Consider the following 18911-nt stretch of genomic DNA (forward strand, 5'->3'; position numbering starts at 1 on the left):
AGCATAGAGAGGTTAAATTACTTGCCAAAGGTCACAAAATTAGTCATAGTAAGTGATGGAGTCATGTTGTATGATGTTAAGTTTTTTTTTACATTTAGTAGCAAAACAGAGATTTTGTACATGAGAAAAAAACTCTTTGAAATTCCTTTTTGAAATGCTGCCCTGAAATTACTTATGTTATTTTTTTCTGGGATCTAATATTTAACACAAGAAAAAAACAGAGTGTTTTAGTCTATGCAAGGAAATGCACTTGCTTTCTGAGTGATGGAGTGGATAAAACTAGGAGAGTTTCATAAGTCTGTCTCTTAATGGATATTTTGTGTAGGAAATATAGAGCCATCTTTTGAGGAGAAAACCAAGTTTATTGATATGTAGCAGTTATAGCATATTGATTTTTTTTTTTTTTTTTTGCGGTACGCGGGCCTCTCGCTGTTGTGGCCTCTCCCGTTGCGGAGCACAGGCTCCGGACGCGCAGGCTCAGCGGCCATGGCTCATGGGCCCAGCCGCCTCGCGGCATGTGGGATCCTCCCGGACCGGGGCACAAACCCGTGTCCCCTGCATCGGCAGGGGGACTCTCAACCATTGCGCCACCAGGGAAGCCCCTAGCATATTGATTATGGTATATTAAATCATGTAATGAAAAAATATTCTTCTAAAATATGGTATAAGATTGGATATAATTGAACAGGTGTGTTAACAGTTATAGCCTGTACGTTGAGAAAATTTAAGCCTGTGGGTAATGATTTAGATATTGCAATATTCCAAAAACCGGTTGCACATTAAAAATTTCAAAACTTGAGTCAGCAGGCCAAAGAATTTTTTTTTCTCTTAACCAAGCTCTTATTAAATTTCAAGTGGAAACAAAGAAATATTTTGGCACTACTAAAAGTAAAGTATTTCTAGAGCTTAATTCATTTCAGGATGATTACATATAAAATGAGGCTTATTGAAATCCTAATGCTTTGGAATTTCAGATGTGTTTCTATTGTGTGTTGTGGTGTGTGTTATTTTTTAACATTTCCTAGAAGAACTTGATGTTTCCAGTAGCGGACTAGCTGTAGTGCTTGGCTAATGAGACTATTACAAGGCCTTCTGGTCTTCAGTGCCCAGATCCACTCCAGATATGTAGAAGTTTTTATATTACTAACATTGCATTGTTTGATATTTGCCCCCAAGTGTTGTCTAGACATGCAGCTACTGTCAACATGAATTGAACTCTTACTGGTATATGATTTCCAGATTTAGCCCAACCTTCCCCTCAAAAATAATCTTATTATCAGTAATTGAATAAGTAAATAGCAAGACTGTAATTAGCTTTTTGAAGAAAACTATAGTTAGCCAAGTGTACTAACTAACATTTATAACTAACTATTCTATATTTTCATGGGAGCCATCAAGTGAAAGCTTCCAAGGGGAGAATATTGAATTAACAGTACCTAATTCTAACCGACGTTCACCACCCAGACCACCTATCATCTAATTATTGTCTAAAACTAGATGAGGTGAATAAAACTGGACTAACATTTTACTTTTGAAAAGTTTGACTCTTTATTAAAAGAACTTATCGCGGTGCGTGGTATATGGAAAAGAACGCTAAACTAGGAGTTAGGCTTCAAGTGCTGCCTTCATCATTAATTAGATTTATTATCTTAGGCAAGTTGTAACCTTAAGTTAGATTTTCAGTCTGTAAAATGAAGAGTTTGGTCTAGTTATTACCCAACTTGGATTGAGCAAAACAGTCATCTCCCAACACTAGTTTCCTTGGTCAAATACGTAATCCATAACTCACGTAAAGATTGACGGTCTGTTAACACATAAAGTGGTCTAAATCTTGTAAGAAAAAGAAATGTCAATTTGTTTAATGTTAATTAGATTTACACGACAGTGGAATGCTTATTTTATTTGTTTGCTTTAGTGTTACTTGTAACCAAGCAATTTATGTTGGTTGGTTACAAGTAAACCAACCAACATAAATTTATGTCCAGTATATGTTTTAGTAAATTAGTTTTGTGGAATGCTTATCTAAATGTTATCTAAAGCTCCTTCCAGGTTTAAAATGCTGATTCTATGATATGAATAATCGACACATGCTTTTACTTCTTGACTTTGAAGGAGGTATTAGTATATTTTTGACGTTCAGCCATATTGTTGTTCCTTCCAAAAGAAAACTTTCATCCCTAAATGTGCACCCTATCACATGTCAGGAATAACACAGCTTAGTTTAAGCCACAAAATTAAAGTATAAACAGTGGTAGATTTGGTATGACCTAACTCCTGGGACTTTGTTTAAAAAGTCACATATTATACATACATATTTTTTGCTTGTTCGATTTTTTCAATGAGCTCTGCCACTGCAGCTCAAGGGAGATTAAGGAAAAAAAAACCCTACATAAACACAAAGCAAAAACCTGAGCCTGTGTGTAAAGCTACTGCACTGGAGCGAATGTGGTTTAATTCTTGGCACTGGGAACTTGTTGGAGAATTACAATATGTTGGCATGAGTCTCTGGGTTGGGTCTCATTGTTCCAGATGAGGGAGTCAGTCTTAAGGGTGTTTGGCACTGAAGGGAAAAAGGAGTGAGAGTTATAGGGAATGAGCAGGCCCTAAAGAGGCAGGATGCTGTTGTAACAATGGCTGGCACAGTTAGGGGGGCCATTCACTGGTGGGGATTGCCATAGGCATTGATGTGAAGAACCATATGTGAGTAAAAGAGGCAAGGGTAAGAAGGGAAAAGCAAGCAAACATATCAAAAGGGTCCTGATGGCAGAAAGAGACAAAAGTAATCCGGTTAGAGTCATCTTCCTGTTAATGGATTGACTGATAACTTTCATTTCTCTCTAATTTATCTTACAGCTTATTTCTTAATATTTATTTTATTTTCTCTTTAAAAATAGATATGCATTTACCTTACCCCTAAAAAGACAGATTCTGTAATTAAGAGGCCTTGGTTTTGTATTCCATCTGTGCTACTTTCTGACTAGGTGATGCTGGGCCTTGGTTTTCTTACTGAGCCTTGGTTTTCTCATCTGCAAAATGGATATAATGATAATATACAACATTGACAAATTATTGTATCTGACAGCATTCTGTAAACTGAAATGCCATGCAAATAATAATAACTATTATTATCTGTCATGCTTATTTTAATATAGAGAGCTCTAGCTTTAATTTTAATGATAATCATGATACTCCAATGCTTGGGAGAAGTAAATCTCAGGAGACTCTTTAAAGTGTTTAAAGTAAAACTATGATACATCTTAACATGAAAATAATGGATAGTCCAGAATTTGAACATTTGGGAATAACTGTATGTCCAGAAACATACCATACTCACAGTTTAAAATACAATTCTACATGCATTTTTTTAAAATCACATCTTAGAAAGTGGAATATTTAATAGATAACTACTATCTCTTTTACTCCATAAGCGCTGAAGTAGCAGTTACATAATTGTGTCAGATTTCACTTTAATCATATTCACACACTAATGAACAGGTATATTATAAATATTGAGATTTTGCCATTTGATCTTTCACGGTTTTAATCATTTATATTCTATGGGATCTTTACCATTTTCAGAGAAATTCAGTCATTGGTACGTGTCCATTTATTGTGATCATTATTGTGAGATCATTTCATACCACTTCTTCATGAACTACCAGTGGAAATAAATTCAAACAGTAGCAGTTGTAGAATATTGAACATGGATTTGCTTAAAGCTCTTTGTTTTACAGTAATTCAGACAGAGAGGTGAAGTAGGTGAAAAGATATGCTTTTGGTCCCCCTGAGCTAGATAGTGTTAAAGTCCTGGTGAGAATGCATATTGTTTGACTTATAGCCCAATAGTCCTTCCACCTTATGAATGCATTTTCATTTCAATGCATATATCTGCTATATGGTCATAGGTTTTCCTTAAATCATCCAAAATTCTAAAGTTCAAAGTCATATAGTGGGACTACCTCCTGAACATATTGAAAATTGTAAGGAATCTTGGCTTTTAATCTCATCATGCTGCCCATAGGTACATGTTACCCTGGGACATTCAATTTATCCTTTCAAATGTTTACTTCGTCCATCCACTGGAGTTAATAACAATAGTTTTTCTGACTGTCCATGGCTGTTTTGCAGGTGAAATGCAGTAATGTGTGTGTACTAAAAAGAGCAAAGGCTTTGGGATCCAGTCAGTTGAACTTAGCTCCGTATTAGGCAAGTCACGATATTTCTCAAAGCTTTGGTTTCTTAATGGTGAAACAGACATACCAATATCTAATTCAGGGGATTATTATGAGAAGTTTGAGATACCACATGTAAAGGACCTGGTACACTGTTTCTCACTTAACCCTCAAAATGGCAGCTATCATTATCGTCATCAATAAGAGACTTAGGAATTTGTAGGGAAAAAAATAAACCTTAGTCCAAGACTCAGCTCTGCCCGTTACATACGGTGAAACCTCAAACAAATCCTTTTCTTCCTTTGGTCTTTTTCTTAACCTGAAAGATGGATATAATAACACAATCTGAGTCTTCAGATTTTTGCTTTGATTAAGTGAGAGAATACAGGTAAAAGCATCTAGCATAGCTCCTGGCACACAGGCTGTTCAATAAACGTTTATTGAATCTGAGTTTAAACCTCATCCAAGTTGCAAGTATTATTGTCTTTATTCATCCACAGGCATGACAACCCTGAGTTAGATATATTTCTGATTTTACATCTTGCAAATTACTTGGTCTTAAAGAAGTTATTCATTTTTTTCTGTAGTGTATGTTAAAAGTCAGGTACTTGAAAAAAACTGGCTTTGTATGAGAGCCTCCTATCTTTATGCAAGTTAATAAAGAGGCCAGGAATGTTGTGCAGGTTTCAGAAATCTGGCGGCTGTTTCTTTAACTCTGCAACTTAGACAGAAGACTTCTGTTTCTTTATGAGCACACTACAGTGAATATTTTGTCTAGCTGCAGGGGAAAAGCTTTGTCATGGACTTTGCAGACAATAGCCTTAAAAGTAAAATGGTCTGCTTTTGGTGCCGGGAGGTTCAGGGGCCTATTGTTAGTGCACAATGGATTTCTATTGCTGCATTCCTGCTTTACAAGGTTTGTTAGCTTTTAATGACTGACGGTACTCTACTGCAAATACCATATTGGTTGGACCCTGTTTACATGCGACTCAAGAATTTCTGTAGAGTGCTGGAAAAAAGAAACAGTGGTATTTGTTTGACCTACTCTGATAAGGTTTAAAAAATGATTTCACTCACCAAGTGTTTACAGCGAATGTAGAAACATTGGCTATCCCTGCAGAAGTATTTTAAAGTTACTTGTAAAGCCTCAGTGAACAGAAATATTGATTACAGTAAGAAGAGATTTAATGCATTTTATTACTCAGAATTGTCATTACCATTTTCAAAACAATGTGGTATAGAAATAGGGATGTTTTAAGAAAAAGTAAAATCTTTAGGATCTTTTTTCCTTAAATGTGAAAAAATAGAAAGATTTATTTTGTTACAAACAAAAAAAAAAACATTTCACACATTCCATGTAAATGTGTACATAGTAGTTGTGGGGTGTGTGTGTGTATATGTACACACTATACATACAGGCTATGTGAAGAAGTCATCATTCAGAGCTTTTCACTATTTTATTTTCCCCAAGTTTTTGACATCTGAAAAAGAAGCAATCCACGCTGCCACAGTTTTTCCAAAGAAAATTTCACCTCCCATTCGTTGAAAGCTCCACGCAGGCTTTGTGACTCTGATAGCTGATGTCTTTAAGATGAGGGCCTGAGAAAAGTAGATAGCATTAGCCAAGATGATGCTGAAGACGCTTTAAAATGCATTTTATTGTGGGGAAAATTAACGCTTTTCTAATAATCTTAGAGTCTCTAGGCCAGACTGTCCCTTTGATAAGTTAACATGTACTCCCTTTATGCTCCTAGTAGGGGGTAAACAAATGTCTGAACAAACACAAATACGCATAAACACCAATGTGGAGAATGGCAGTGTGTGTCTTCGATCCAGATAATAAGTGTGGGTATTGTTATTTAGATGGAGCATACTGGGACACTTATCTTTTAGTACACACCATTTTCTAACTGAATGCAGTGCTAATCGTGGGATTGAAAGCCATTGTAATTGTGTACCCATCTAAATGCTGACAAGAATATAAAATTACATTATTTGGAACTGAGTTTGATGTTTCAGAGTTTTATTAGCATTTATATTTACTTATACATTAAAATTCAACACAAAAGGAGAGATCAAAAACATGTGACATATAGAAACAAATGTCAGACCACCACATAACCCTGCTCTCTAAAATCTGTGTGTCCTGTCTTAATACAGGACATTTTAAAAGAGTGTGATACAAATCTGAAATAAGCAAATAATAAGTTTCCATTATAGGCATTACTTACTTGTCTGGATTCTGCAATCTTTGTAAAGCTTCTTTTACACCAACTCTTTTTTATATGTTCACGGTACTGGCAAATCTTTCCACAGTGTGCTAACCACCACACGATGTTAAACACATATTATGAAGTGGATGTAATTGTAAACACACAGAGGGACATAATTACATGTAGCAGATTTAAGAGCTAATTCTTTGCCTTTTTTTTACTCTGCATTTTATCAACATAATTATTTTTTGACTGCAGACTAACACCCTGAAATTGACAAGCATCCATTATAGCAGGAATTTGTTCACCAAATTGGAAAACAATGAACTGCAGGTTTATATGTACCCATTGTCATAAAGAATTAGTACAGCTTTGTTCCACAAGAGGAAAAAGCTAATGATTTTGAAACAGCAGGTGACAAAACACATTCTTTTTTTCTTCCCCTGTTATCAGTTTGTTGATGAAGTCATTATGAACTGGGACCAGGGTAGGGATGGCCTTCTTTTTAGCAGATAGACTTTTAATGAGCTTCGTTATAAAGATAGTCACATTGATTTGCTTACCTGTTTTTATTTCTTTACTTAGAAACCCCCAGTATTGAAAAGCTACTATCAAAGGACTGGAAAGACAAGCTTCTTGCAATGGGATCAGGGAACTTTGGTGAAATAAAAGGTAATATGTTTGCAATTATTTTGATCTAAAATGTACCGAAATGAATCTGATATTTAGAAATATTAGTGGTGATAAAGTACTTCTGCCCCCATGCACTCTGTCTTTGGTGTTTCTTCCTTCTAGCTTGAAAAGGGATGTACAGTGGTTCTTATTTTCTCTCTGTGCCTTATAATAGTATGTTTTTTTAACAGAATAACCCCACTGTATCTTTAACAGTATTTGATTTTCATCTCTTTTTTTTAATTTTAAATGACTTACTTTATAAGTACAAATGTATCTACAGCAGGGTTAAAAACTGTATGAGATGATTTTATACGTTCTACATATTAGAAGTATGAATATACGTAATCTCCTCTTAAAATCAGGAATGACAAAGGGAGAAGGTTTAATTCCTCATATAAAAATAAAATCAAGTGGTGCTTTCAATTAATTAAAAAGTGTGTTTTCTCAGAGCATAGCAGGCAATCTATGGTTTTCTATTTGTTGCCAATAGGACACTTTTGAATCTGAGTTCTAAAGGATTAATTTTAAGGAAAAACTACTTATTAATATTATTTTGTTATGTATTACTCTATATTTTTGATAGAGGCTGAATATATATTTTAAATATCACCAGATTTATATTGATATACATGTAGAAATCTGTGTGTAAATAACTCTTTTGCATATGTGTGTACGTGCAAGTGTTCTCCCACTGAGAGTCAGTCATCTCTCTTAAGGCTTTACTACCTCAGAGCATCCTGGAGAAGGGCAAAGCACAAATCAGTCTTCTCAAATGTTTGACTTACGTGATGTCAGCATCTCTGTTTGGGAAACTTCCATAAAATGTTTGCTTGAGTATCTCACTTTTCATCCATATATTTGGAGTTTACATATATTCAGGCTATGATTAGATGTGAATGGGTGGTGAGAGAATGAATTCCTGCTAATCAGCAAATTAAGTAACCAGAACCTATAATGGAATGAAATTCAAACAAGTAATAATTAATGTCCCTTAAAGAGCTTGAAGACAAAGTTTAAAGAGAACAGAGAAGTTTCATTTTCTGAGGCAGCAAGTCCTCTATTTTGTTGGATTTTAACCCATTTGCACCTGAGATGCAGGATGTATTCTCCAAGGTTCTTTATTCTCCTGTGACCTGGGTAATAACTGAGAGCAGAGCAGAGAAGACCGCCTGTTCCAAGCCTTGTGATCTCATTCCATTGGAGGACAAACATTTTTCCCTCCCTCCTTTTCCTCACAAGTCTAACTTAAAAGCAGCAACAGCAGTGATGATAAGCTTAGAGGAAAGAAGCTCAGCTGTCCTTTCAGGCTTGCCTGTGGGGTTAGTTCAGGAAGCTGCAGTACAGTCACAAAAGAAGTTTCTGTCTTTAATTTTGAGTTTTTTAAGCTTCACATTCAGAGCACAAGTTTAGTTATTGTCCTCTGGTTCTGTTAAAAAAGCTGTTTTCTGATGCATTTAAAAGCAACTGTAGATCTTTCTTCTGTTGGGGGCATGGTTGTTAGGTGCTCGGATCAGGTTTGGCAGAAAACTGGAGGAAAAAAGCGCTGGGTTACTTTTCCTATTGACTGCCCGTGACAGTTGCAATTACTATCCATTGTTCATAGGTGGCTCGAAAGTGGAGAGGATACAATAGTGTGTTGCCCTCTGGGGGGAAATGAATTTGACTTAATGGTTCTTGGGTGGGGGGCGGTCAGACCCTATGATTATGTGCTGCCCAGGAATGTGGTTTTCATACCACCTCAGACGAAGTTAGTCAAGAACAATAGCCCAGCTCTTTGGCCTCTGTTTTTTATGAGGCAGATAAAGGTGTAAGTCCCATGTATGCGTAGACTGTTTTCAGTCAGGGTAGGGAAGGATAAGCATGACCTTTTTTTTAATCTGAAAATATGAACTTATTCAATTATTAGATAATTTATTACTGATAATTCAGAGCAATGTATCTGAGTAGAACCTTTGTATATATTAGGATGTTTACAGCCTTTACAGTATTTACTGAGTCTTCTTGTGGATTGAAACTCTTCTCCTCCATTTACACTGGTCAGTTTTCACTTAACTTTTAATTAGTTCCAGGAAACATGAGTGAGTGAATGAATGCATGTGTGTGTGTGTGTGTGTGTGTGTGTGTGTGTGTGTGTGTCCATTCTTGAATATCTAAGACCACAGCCAAGTAAGGGCAGAGCTCAGTTCCTAAGTGCTGGCTTCAAGTTGCTGTGAGTGAATTACTTTCAGCGTATTTGGACAAAGATTAAACTTACAGCTTGGCAAAATTCAACGAAGTGTTTCTTACGATTACTATTTAAAAAGTGAAAATGATAAACTTTTAAAAAGAGGAGAAATAAATAGCATTTGGTCTGGATAGTTTAGCTGTCAATAAAGAGTTGTCATACGCACTTAAAGTCAATCTCATTTTTCAAGAAACAGTGTGAGTTAGGAAAGGTCACCCATTTCTGAAAGCATAAAATTATTTTTCATGTTAGATTAGAATTTAGACCATTTTATGGTCTGGTACTTTGGAAATGTGAAGTAATTAGGTTTTAAAGTTACATTAGAAACAATTCTCTAAAAAAACACACACAAAAGTACACTGGATTCAGTTTTCCAGAACAAAAGAGTTTGACTAAAAAGGTCTACCGATAGCAAACAGTCAATATGTATTATAAACTGATTAGATGACTACAGACATAATTTGTTTCTTCTTCTCTAATCAGCCGTATAGTGTAACTGGCCATTTACAGAGGTTTCTTTGCCCTTATCTATAGCAGAAGCACTGAGTAATGGTTGTGTGAAAGATGAAGAAATACATTTTATAGCCTCATAGTTACTGAGAAGGGAAAAAACAGTGCCTGCACTCCAGTTGGCAGCCAGTAGCATCACACATTGTTTCAGCTAGCATGAAATTCCATTACACTGAAGGTCATTGCATTGGCACGTCACCTGAGGACAGTATCTGGGGATCCATGGCAGCTTTGACTAATCTAAACAGATCGTCTCTTTTTCAACAAAGCCATTGCAAAATGTGTATTTTACTGACTTAAATTTATTTGTAAAATTATAACAAAAATATCTTCATGCAAAATTCTCTTAAAATATTTCTATTTTGTTCAGGTTATAAAAGCAGGGCATTGTTTGAGAGGTTTTCTGAGTAGGGCACTCAGAAAAGCCTAGATCAGTTTCTCTACCTGCCTTGTTTGAAGAATTCTTCAGAGCCTTGTTTCTTTCCCATTGGTATCCCAGGTAGACCCTTCTCACCCTGCTCAGAATGCATTAATTTAGGCCAGTAAAGTGTTATATCTGGTATTAAGGAAAATGCCAGTTGTAGTCGGTATAATAAAAAATTGGCTCTTTTTGAAAGCTATAATTTTGTTCTTTCTAGAAGATGGGACATAAAGGCAAACACCAAGCAGCTCTAGAATGCCAATAATGGATTCAAGTAAATAATCCATTCCACAATACTATGGTCTTTCAGAACTCATGAATTAAAGTCATGCTATGTAGATTCAACACGAGGATGAAAGTAGATCCCCTCTTAGGTGACATAACATTTTGAGATGAAGGAGATATGTAGATTTAGTATATGGCTTGAAAGAGATGATTCTGTTTAAATAACATTAGACGATTTGAAAATAAGCAGGCTTGGAACAGGAATCAGGTCCCAGGTAATAATCTAGTAAGAGGTATCCTTGGATTTTTATAAATTTAAAACATGGAAACTAAAATCTCAGCATTTAGATATGTAAGGGTTTGTATAACTTTGAAAGCTGTTTTAAACCCATTCTTTTAAAAGTCCAGTAACTATTTAAGAAACACATGGTTTGCTAATTACCTTGTGACTGTTTCATTTGTGCATTTTATATATATATATATATATATATATATATATATATATATATTTCTTCACATTTTTTCAGAGGGGTTGGAAATGTTGACTATTTTCTGAGGGAACTGTTGTATCTGGAATTTGTTTAACATAAGAGTCAGCCATAAGGAAGGTACATAACATACAGTCATGTACTTTTAAATAAAGTAAATGTTTAATGTTTTTAATCTGCTAAGCTTGTTTTATAGTTCCTTGTAGTTGCTTATGAGTAATGTTTTCACTTTTTGTAAAAACTGTTTCATAAGAACTGAAGAAAGACTACTGGGGCACAGAATATAAATTTTTAAAATAGGTTTGGCAGTGTCTATAAAAGCAGAAAGCGACTTTATGTTTTCTGCAAATCAGTTACTTGCTCTGTCTTGGGAAGCCAGAGTCCTCATTCCAGTGTATAAACACAGCAAGCGATGGGAAGAGACCAATCAGCCACTGGCTCTCATTGATTTGTATATTGATAATCCAGTTCACCAGTTAAGAAGTTATAGGGCTTCCCTGGTGGCGCAGTGGTTGAGAGTCCGCCTGCCGATGCAGGGGACACGGGTTCGTGCCCCAGTCTGGGAGGATCCCACATGCCGCGGAGCAGCTGGGCCCGTGAGCCATGGCCGCTAAGCCTGTGCTCCGCAACGGGAGAGGCCACAACAGTGAGAGGCCCGCGTACCGCAAAACAAAACAAAACAAACAAACAAACAAAAGAGAAGTTATATATACCTTTTACAGCAGGCACTTAATAATGCATATTTTAAGCAGATACTCTTGCATATTTAATCTAGGGTTTATATTTGAAAATAAAAATATTGTCTCCTCAACATTTTTCTCATTTAAAAATACATTCATTCATTTAACAAGTATTCATCTGTCCGAGGGTTGTGAAGATCCTAAAATTAAAATAATTATAAAACCATTGTTTTTTCTTGTAGATGTGGACTCCAAAGCTTATGCTATCCAGATCATTGGATAATAGAATTTACCTAAAACCTTTTCCTCTTTTAAATTAACATTTCTCTTACTAGGGAAGCATGATGTAGTTAAAAAGATTTGGTGTCTTGTTGCCCTGATTCTCTCAAAGACTTGTGGAAATGAGGTTACCTCTTTTGGTTTATTTCCTTATCCCCTCATTTAAAACCAGTTGCATTGATTACATGCCTGTTTATGTACAGCCACTTTGCTAACATCCTTTACAAAATTATTGTAACAAAGTCATTTTATTCCTATTTTATGTAGGAAGAAATTGAGTCTCAGAGAGACCCAAACCACGTGCTTTAGTTGTGACAGGGTCAAGATGTGACTCTAATTCTGTCTGCCTTCAAAGCCTGTGCTCTCTACATGATGCTTGGTAGTCCGTCTTAGTAAAGTTGGAATGGGTGATCTCTAAAATCCTTTAAAACATGAAAACATATTCAGACCCACCACAGCTAGATGAAGAGTCCCTTTGAGAGGCACCCATCGTTAGCCTGCCTCCATGGTGAACTTTCCTTGTAGACTATCTAGCTTACTGTAGGCCCAAAGTTTGGAACCCAGTACGTATTTGATGAATGGATAACCAAGAAATGCCATGTTTCGAGATGGATATTATTAACTACATTCCAGTCTCTAAGTGCAGTAAATTGAATGTGATATTAAAAACAAAACAAAACAAAGCTGTTTTTTACATTTTAAGTACAATACCCAAGTAAGCAGATGGAATAATCTTGGGAAAAGGTTATAAAATTACAATCTCCATTAAAAGGTAGACATTTGTAGTAAGAAATTGTATAGAACCATACTTTTTAAAAAAGGTAAGAACGACCCTTGCTTTCACTGTACAAATGGTAATGCACACTTCTTGTTCCTAACGTCCCAGAAACAAAATATCCAGCCATGGGGTAACAATGGTAAAGACCATAGCTACTTTTCAGTTGTTCCATTTCATTCTGATAGTCGCCCTTAAAACTGATAGCTTTCACGGGAATTTCCTGGCAGTCCAGTGGTTAAGACTTGGTGCTTTCACTGCCAGGGAGCTCCCGCAAGTCAAGCGGTGCAGCTAAAAAAAAAAAACCTGATAGCTTTCCATAGTACATATACTTTAAAATCCAAGCCAAAGTCCACCTTTTAAGATATTGAAGCAAAAAGAATTGAACTATTTTTTCAAAATAAATTACAGAAATCGGAAAGAAGGTAAGAATATTTATCGTATTAGCAGTGTACACTAGAATATCAATTTATACTGTCATGTAATACATGATTGCATTCCTTATGTAATTTTAATAGATTCCAACTTCTAAGAGTATCTATATTGCAGTAAAGGATATATAACTAAATTTTATCAAAGTTTGATTGCATTTGTTGTCAATGAAAAAGACCAATGCACAGATGTTTGTAAGTTAGATAACTTAAATATTCCTTTGATGAAATAGAATAATGCCATTCATACCTTCTGATGAGGGGGTCTGACTTTTACTCTAGTTGGATAAGACTGCCATTGAGAAAAGCTTTAGTTGTAAATTTAGAATAACTTAAATTTGTTTCTGTTCATTATATTTTCAGTTCATTCAACAAATACTGCTATCTGTCTTGCCATGTGCTATGTTCTGGAGATGTAATGGTAGCAAATGGAGTAGACAGATTTCTGCCCTTCTGGAGCTTACACTCTAGTAGAGGCATTTTCTTTTTTTTTTTCCAATTTTTTTTTATTATTATTATTTTTTACACCTTTATTGGAGTATAATTGCTTTACATTGGTGTGTTAGTTGCTGCTGTATAACAAAGTGAATCAGCTATATGCATACATATATCCCCATATCCCCACCCTCTTGCCTCTCCCTCCCACCCTCCCAATCCCACCCCTCTAGGTGGTCACAAAGCACCAAGCTGATTTCCCTGTGTTATGCGGCTGCTTGAGGCACTTTCATTAGGCAGAATTTTTAAAGGCAAAGTAATGAATGACTTTTAGATCCTTCAGGTGGATTACCAGTTGAAAGCAACAACATTTCCATAAAAAAAAAATCAAAGCAATTCGAGTCCTGTCCAAATTATAACACTGATAATCTAAGGAACACCAACAATAAAAGAAAAAAAAAAACATCCTGGCAAAGATTGACTGTTGCTTTGAATTAAATGTGTGGTAATTTTTTTGAGGGAAGAAACATAATCTCTAGTTTACTTTCAGCATCAAAATTCTAGAACTTTTCCTTTCCTGAGTGACTCTTCCTTCCTTTTACTTTTCCTTTAGTTATATCAAAACTCCCAAAGATTTACTGTGATTTTGATTGTAACTTCAAGCCATATATCTATTGCATTTTGGTAGAATAGAACAATATTGGGGAAATATAAGTTTCCAAAGATTTTTTCTTGTTATTTCAAATGTATTTAAAAGCATCCTTAACTTAAGTAATCCTAATAAGGGTTATTTATCTATTTGCATAGAATCATACATTATCACTCAATTAAGGACTTTTCTCTCATCTTAAGAAGTTTATTTATTTAATTCATTTAAGAAAAGGTTATGGGGTGCCTACTATGTGCTAGGCATTACTCTGGGGACGTAGTATTAAACAAAAAAAGCTAGAATTCTGCTATCATGGAGTTTATACTCTACTGGGAGATTCAATAAATAAATATGTCAATAATGGTACAACATATGGTGCTAACGACTATAATCTTGGATTTAACTGTAATCTTGGGTGGCCATAATGTGATCAGTTAGTTTCCAACTACATTTCATTATTTCATGAGAGCATAAATTTATATTCTCAAACTTGAATCTTTTTTCTGCTAGCTATATTCTATTTTTGAAGAAAGCTTCTGAGTGGCATATGAGAAAACAGTCTAAAACGTGATTAACTAATAGAGTTTTCCTTTTTAAATGTAGAATTCCTTAATTCTGATTCTTCAAGATTCTCTTTTTAAGAAAAGAAGAATCGTATTACTGATAATAATACCCTTGATCTCTTAATAATTGTGGTTATTAAATTTTCATGTTTTGTCTTGCCTCTTTGATTAAAAAAAAAAAAAACTACTTACGGGGCTTCCCAGGTGGCGCAGTGGTTGAGAGTCCGCCTGCCGATGCAGGGGACACGGGTTCGTGCCCCGGTCTGGGAAGATCCCACATGCCGCGGAGCGGCTGGGCCCGTGAGCCATGGCCGCTGAGCCTGCGCGTCCGGAGCCTGTGCTCCGCAACGGTAGAGGCCACAACAGCGAGAGGCCCGTGTACCGCAAAAAAAAAAAAAAAAAAAAAAAACTACTTAGGGCCAAGAACTGTGTTTTAAGCCTCTTTTTATTTCCATCAAACCCCAGCTTAGAACATTAAGAATAATAAATGCTCAGCCAACAGTTTTTTTATTTATTTATAAAAGGGGGAAAACAGCTACAGATTATTACTCATCATAAATAAAAACAATCAAAATATTTGTTCATCCTATTTTGTAATGAGTAAAGAGCCATCACTTTTTACTGTTGAGTTATAATCTAAAAGAAGGTAAGTATATGTTTGTGTGTCAAACCTTACTCATGTAATAATTCTCTATACACCAGAGTCATTGTCATCGAAAAACCACTCTCTTCTTATTTCTCTTTTCTTACATGTTTTATTGCCATCTATTTTCAGGGACTCCCGAAAGCCTCGCTGAGAAGGAGAGACAGCTCATGGGGATGATCAATCAGCTAACCAGTCTGCGAGAGCAGCTGTTGGCTGCCCATGATGAGCAGAAGAAACTGGCTGCCTCTCAGATTGAGAAACAGCGCCAGCAAATGGAGCTGGCCAAGCAGCAGCAAGAACAGGTGAGTGAGAACTAGAGAACACAGTCAGATTCCTCAGGTATCATTCTGCCTGCAGCATATAGGTCACTCTTGGAGGCAAACAAAGATCAGTAAAAGCTTCTGCCCCCTGCCTTGCCTAAAGTAAATAAAAAGGCAAAACACCAAAGCGAGCAAAAAACTCATCTGAAAAAGCTTATTAACTATTTTAGTGGTACATAACTTGGAAGTGATTATAATCGAGGTGAAATTCATGAGCACAGTACCAAAAAGAACCGTGGAGAGTCAAGAGACCATTTCCAGTCAGGGACATTAGGAAAGATTTCATTCAACGTGTTTGGTGTGAACTTGGAAGGCTAGGTAGGATTCAACAAGTGAAGTCAATTTCCAATCATGGGGCAAGAGGTTTGGTTAGGAGGCTATTATGATCATCTAAATAAGGTGTGAGACTCTAAACCAGATAGGGTAATGACCATGGAGAAAGAGAAAGAAGGGATAAATAGGTGGAAGAATTATGGTCAGTTGAATTTTTTAAGTGGGCTAAAGAGAGAGGAAAAGCGTTGAGCCTGGGTAACAGGGAAGGTCAAGAGGAGGGCAGATTTGGAAAAGCAGGTGGTTTTATTATGCGGAATTAGAGCTGTCGTCAGGTTGTCCATCTGAAAGTATGTGAGAGAATAGAAATATCAATTAACAGCTTGGAAGAGAGGGCTGAGCCTCATTTCCTAGATTATCTACATAGAGATGGTAGTTTAAACCACTGGAGAAAGTCAGTTTCATTCATTTATTCAAAATATAGTAATCAAGTGCTTCTTGTGTGCCAGGCACTGTGCTAACTACTGAAGTTACCTCAATTAACCAGAAAGACAAAGCCCCTAATTTCTAGTGGAAAGAGAGACAATTAACAAAGGAAAAGAAAAATTACCAAAATAACTTCAGAGAGTGATAAGTGATTTGAAAAAGTGTCATGAGAGTAATTTAATAAATATTGATTAATATGACAAGTTTGGGTTTTGCCATCTTAGTTTGGGTGGTTGGATCTGCCAGTTAAGCTCAGATCTAAATGACCTATGAGAGGCAGCGGTATTAATATCTAGGGCCAAGGTGTTTCATGCAGAGGAATGACAGGTTTACAGGCCTTAAATGAGAGTAGTGGTGATATCATGAGAAAATGGAAAGGAATTAAGGGAAGAGAGATCTTTGGGAGATGCTGGCGTATAGCCGGTAGGGAGAGGAAAACGAACATATCCAGAAGCAAGAAGCTACTAGAAGTCATTTAGACTCTCATTGTCAGCCTTTAAGCATGGGGCTTCTCTGGAGCTTTAGTAGCAGAAGTCAGATAATAAGAATTGACATGTAGAAGAATGATGCATAGTGGGGAAATGGAGGTAATGCATAAGAAGTATTACTTAAAAGAGGCTTGGTAGTCATGGGAAGGAAAGACAGAAGGTGTCATAGGGTGAGCTTACATATAAAGATGGTACATCTTTTCTAGGACTAACTTAGTTTACCGTCCCATGTTCTGCGTTTAGTGCACTCACCGTCTTAAGTGGAGGAGGGCTGTTATTTAGTCAAGGGTACTTTTGTATCTACACAAATACTGCAAAACCTTCTAGACAGCTGTCAAAGTGTAAACTAGCAGAGTTGAAAGAGGTGGAGGAACATTCAGATTACATTTGAGGAGCCCTCCTTTCCTTCTGTTTACTTTTCTCTACTTGATGGTTCATCTCTGCTTGAAAGATGATATTTTTATTTTTAATGAAATGCGTCACCATCTTCCTTAAGTATATATTTAGCCTGTTATTGGAGATGGCCCTTATTCCTCTTGCTCTACCCCTGTGATGAAACAGCTCAGAATGATTGCCCATGACAGTCTAGAAGAACACCACTCTTTTCTTGATCATAACCCTCGATACCTTCAGACATCTGAATTCAGAAGATCCTAGGAGCCTCTGAAACTGGAACTCAGATGGGGATATTTCTTTGTAGAGAAGCCATACTTCGATGGGCCTGAGGGCATGCTTGTCCTAAAAAATCTGAGCAATTACTAATGGAGAGCAAGGCTCCTTACTTTCTCTTTCACACTCTGGCCCATCCTCAAATATCATCAACAGATTCTAGAATTTTTTACTTACTCTGACATTCTCCTTAGAACTTCAGAAATCCTTAGGTTCTTCCAGAAATTCTCCACTGTATTGGAGCGTTGCCAGGCAATGCTGCCTATACAGCCTGAGAGAAGATCCCTCCTGAGAGCTACCGGTCAGGTTCCTGGAGCCCGTTCTGCTCTCCCAGATCCTCTCCGCCGTGCAGTGCTGGATCACAGCATCACCACTCTGGTAGTCACTGATCTTTTCATCGGGACACAGGGATATTTCTGAAGGACACTTAGTATTTATTCCTTAAGATTCAGGTTAGGTTTCTCTCACCTTGAGAACTCCTTTACTGACCCTACTCCCAACACTCCCTAGTCAGTACACTGTGTCCCTACTCTGTGCTCCATTCCACATTCATCTTTTCAACAACTTTCTGTTGAGCACCAATTTGATGCCAGCTTCTGTTTTAGTTAATAGGTTACAGCAAGGAATAAAACAGACCAAAATACCTCGTGTATTGAATTCTAGTTGGGAAGAGATAGACAATAAATAAGTAAAATACATGTTGAAAATGAAGCAGAAAAATAGGGATGAGGGTGCCAGGTAGAGAGATAGGCTCTTTTAAAATGACTGCTCAGGGCTTCCCTGGTGGCGCAGTAGTTAAGAATCCGCTTGCCAATGGAGGGGACACGGGTTCGAGCCCTGGTCCAGGAAGATCCCACATGCTGCGGAACAACTAAGCCTGTGTGCCACAACTACTGAAGCCCGCATGCCTAGAGCCCATGCTCTGCAACAAGAGAAGCCACCGCAATGAGAAGCCAGCCCACGCACTGCAACAAAGGGTAGCCCCTGCTCGCCACAACTAGAGAAAGCCCAAGTGCAGCAATGAAGACCAAACGCAGCCAAAAAAAAAAGAAAAGAAGACTGCTCAGGGAAGGCCTCATTGATAGGGTAACAGCTGAGCAGAGACTTGTAGGAGGTGAGGGAGTGACCAATGCAGTTATCTAGGAAAAGAGTGTTCCAGATGGAGGGGAAAGCAAGTGCAAAGGCCCAGAGGCAGGAGTGCCCTCAGGAAATAGGAGTACCCTCGGTGTGTTCAACAGACAGGAAAGTGGAGTGGCAAAGGGAAGAGAGAGAGATGACGTCAGAGAGATAGC

The 18911-nt window shown here is 36.9% G+C and overlaps 1 protein-coding gene and 1 long non-coding RNA gene across 3 annotated transcripts in view; one reads left to right on the plus strand and one right to left on the minus strand.

Annotated features, from left to right (window-relative positions):
* SOX5 (SRY-box transcription factor 5) overlaps positions 1–18911 on the plus strand; it is a 399062-nt gene that overhangs the window by 175134 nt on the left and 205017 nt on the right. For both annotated transcript variants that reach the window (XM_073788966.1, XM_019936434.3), the window contains exons 4-5: positions 6971–7057; positions 15516–15688. In XM_073788966.1, coding sequence (XP_073645067.1) covers positions 6971–7057; positions 15516–15688 — 260 coding nt within the window. The remainder of the gene's footprint in view (positions 1–6970; positions 7058–15515; positions 15689–18911) is intronic.
* LOC141275897 (uncharacterized) lies at positions 5644–17709 on the minus strand. The gene is made up of 3 exons (XR_012324499.1): positions 17578–17709; positions 7846–8009; positions 5644–5771 (listed from the first exon to the last, which is right to left on the minus strand). It is a non-coding gene; the product is annotated as an uncharacterized lncRNA (long non-coding RNA).

This window comes from Tursiops truncatus, chromosome 11 (genome assembly GCF_011762595.2).
Source record: "Tursiops truncatus isolate mTurTru1 chromosome 11, mTurTru1.mat.Y, whole genome shotgun sequence".
Lineage (NCBI taxonomy): Eukaryota > Metazoa > Chordata > Mammalia > Artiodactyla > Delphinidae > Tursiops > Tursiops truncatus.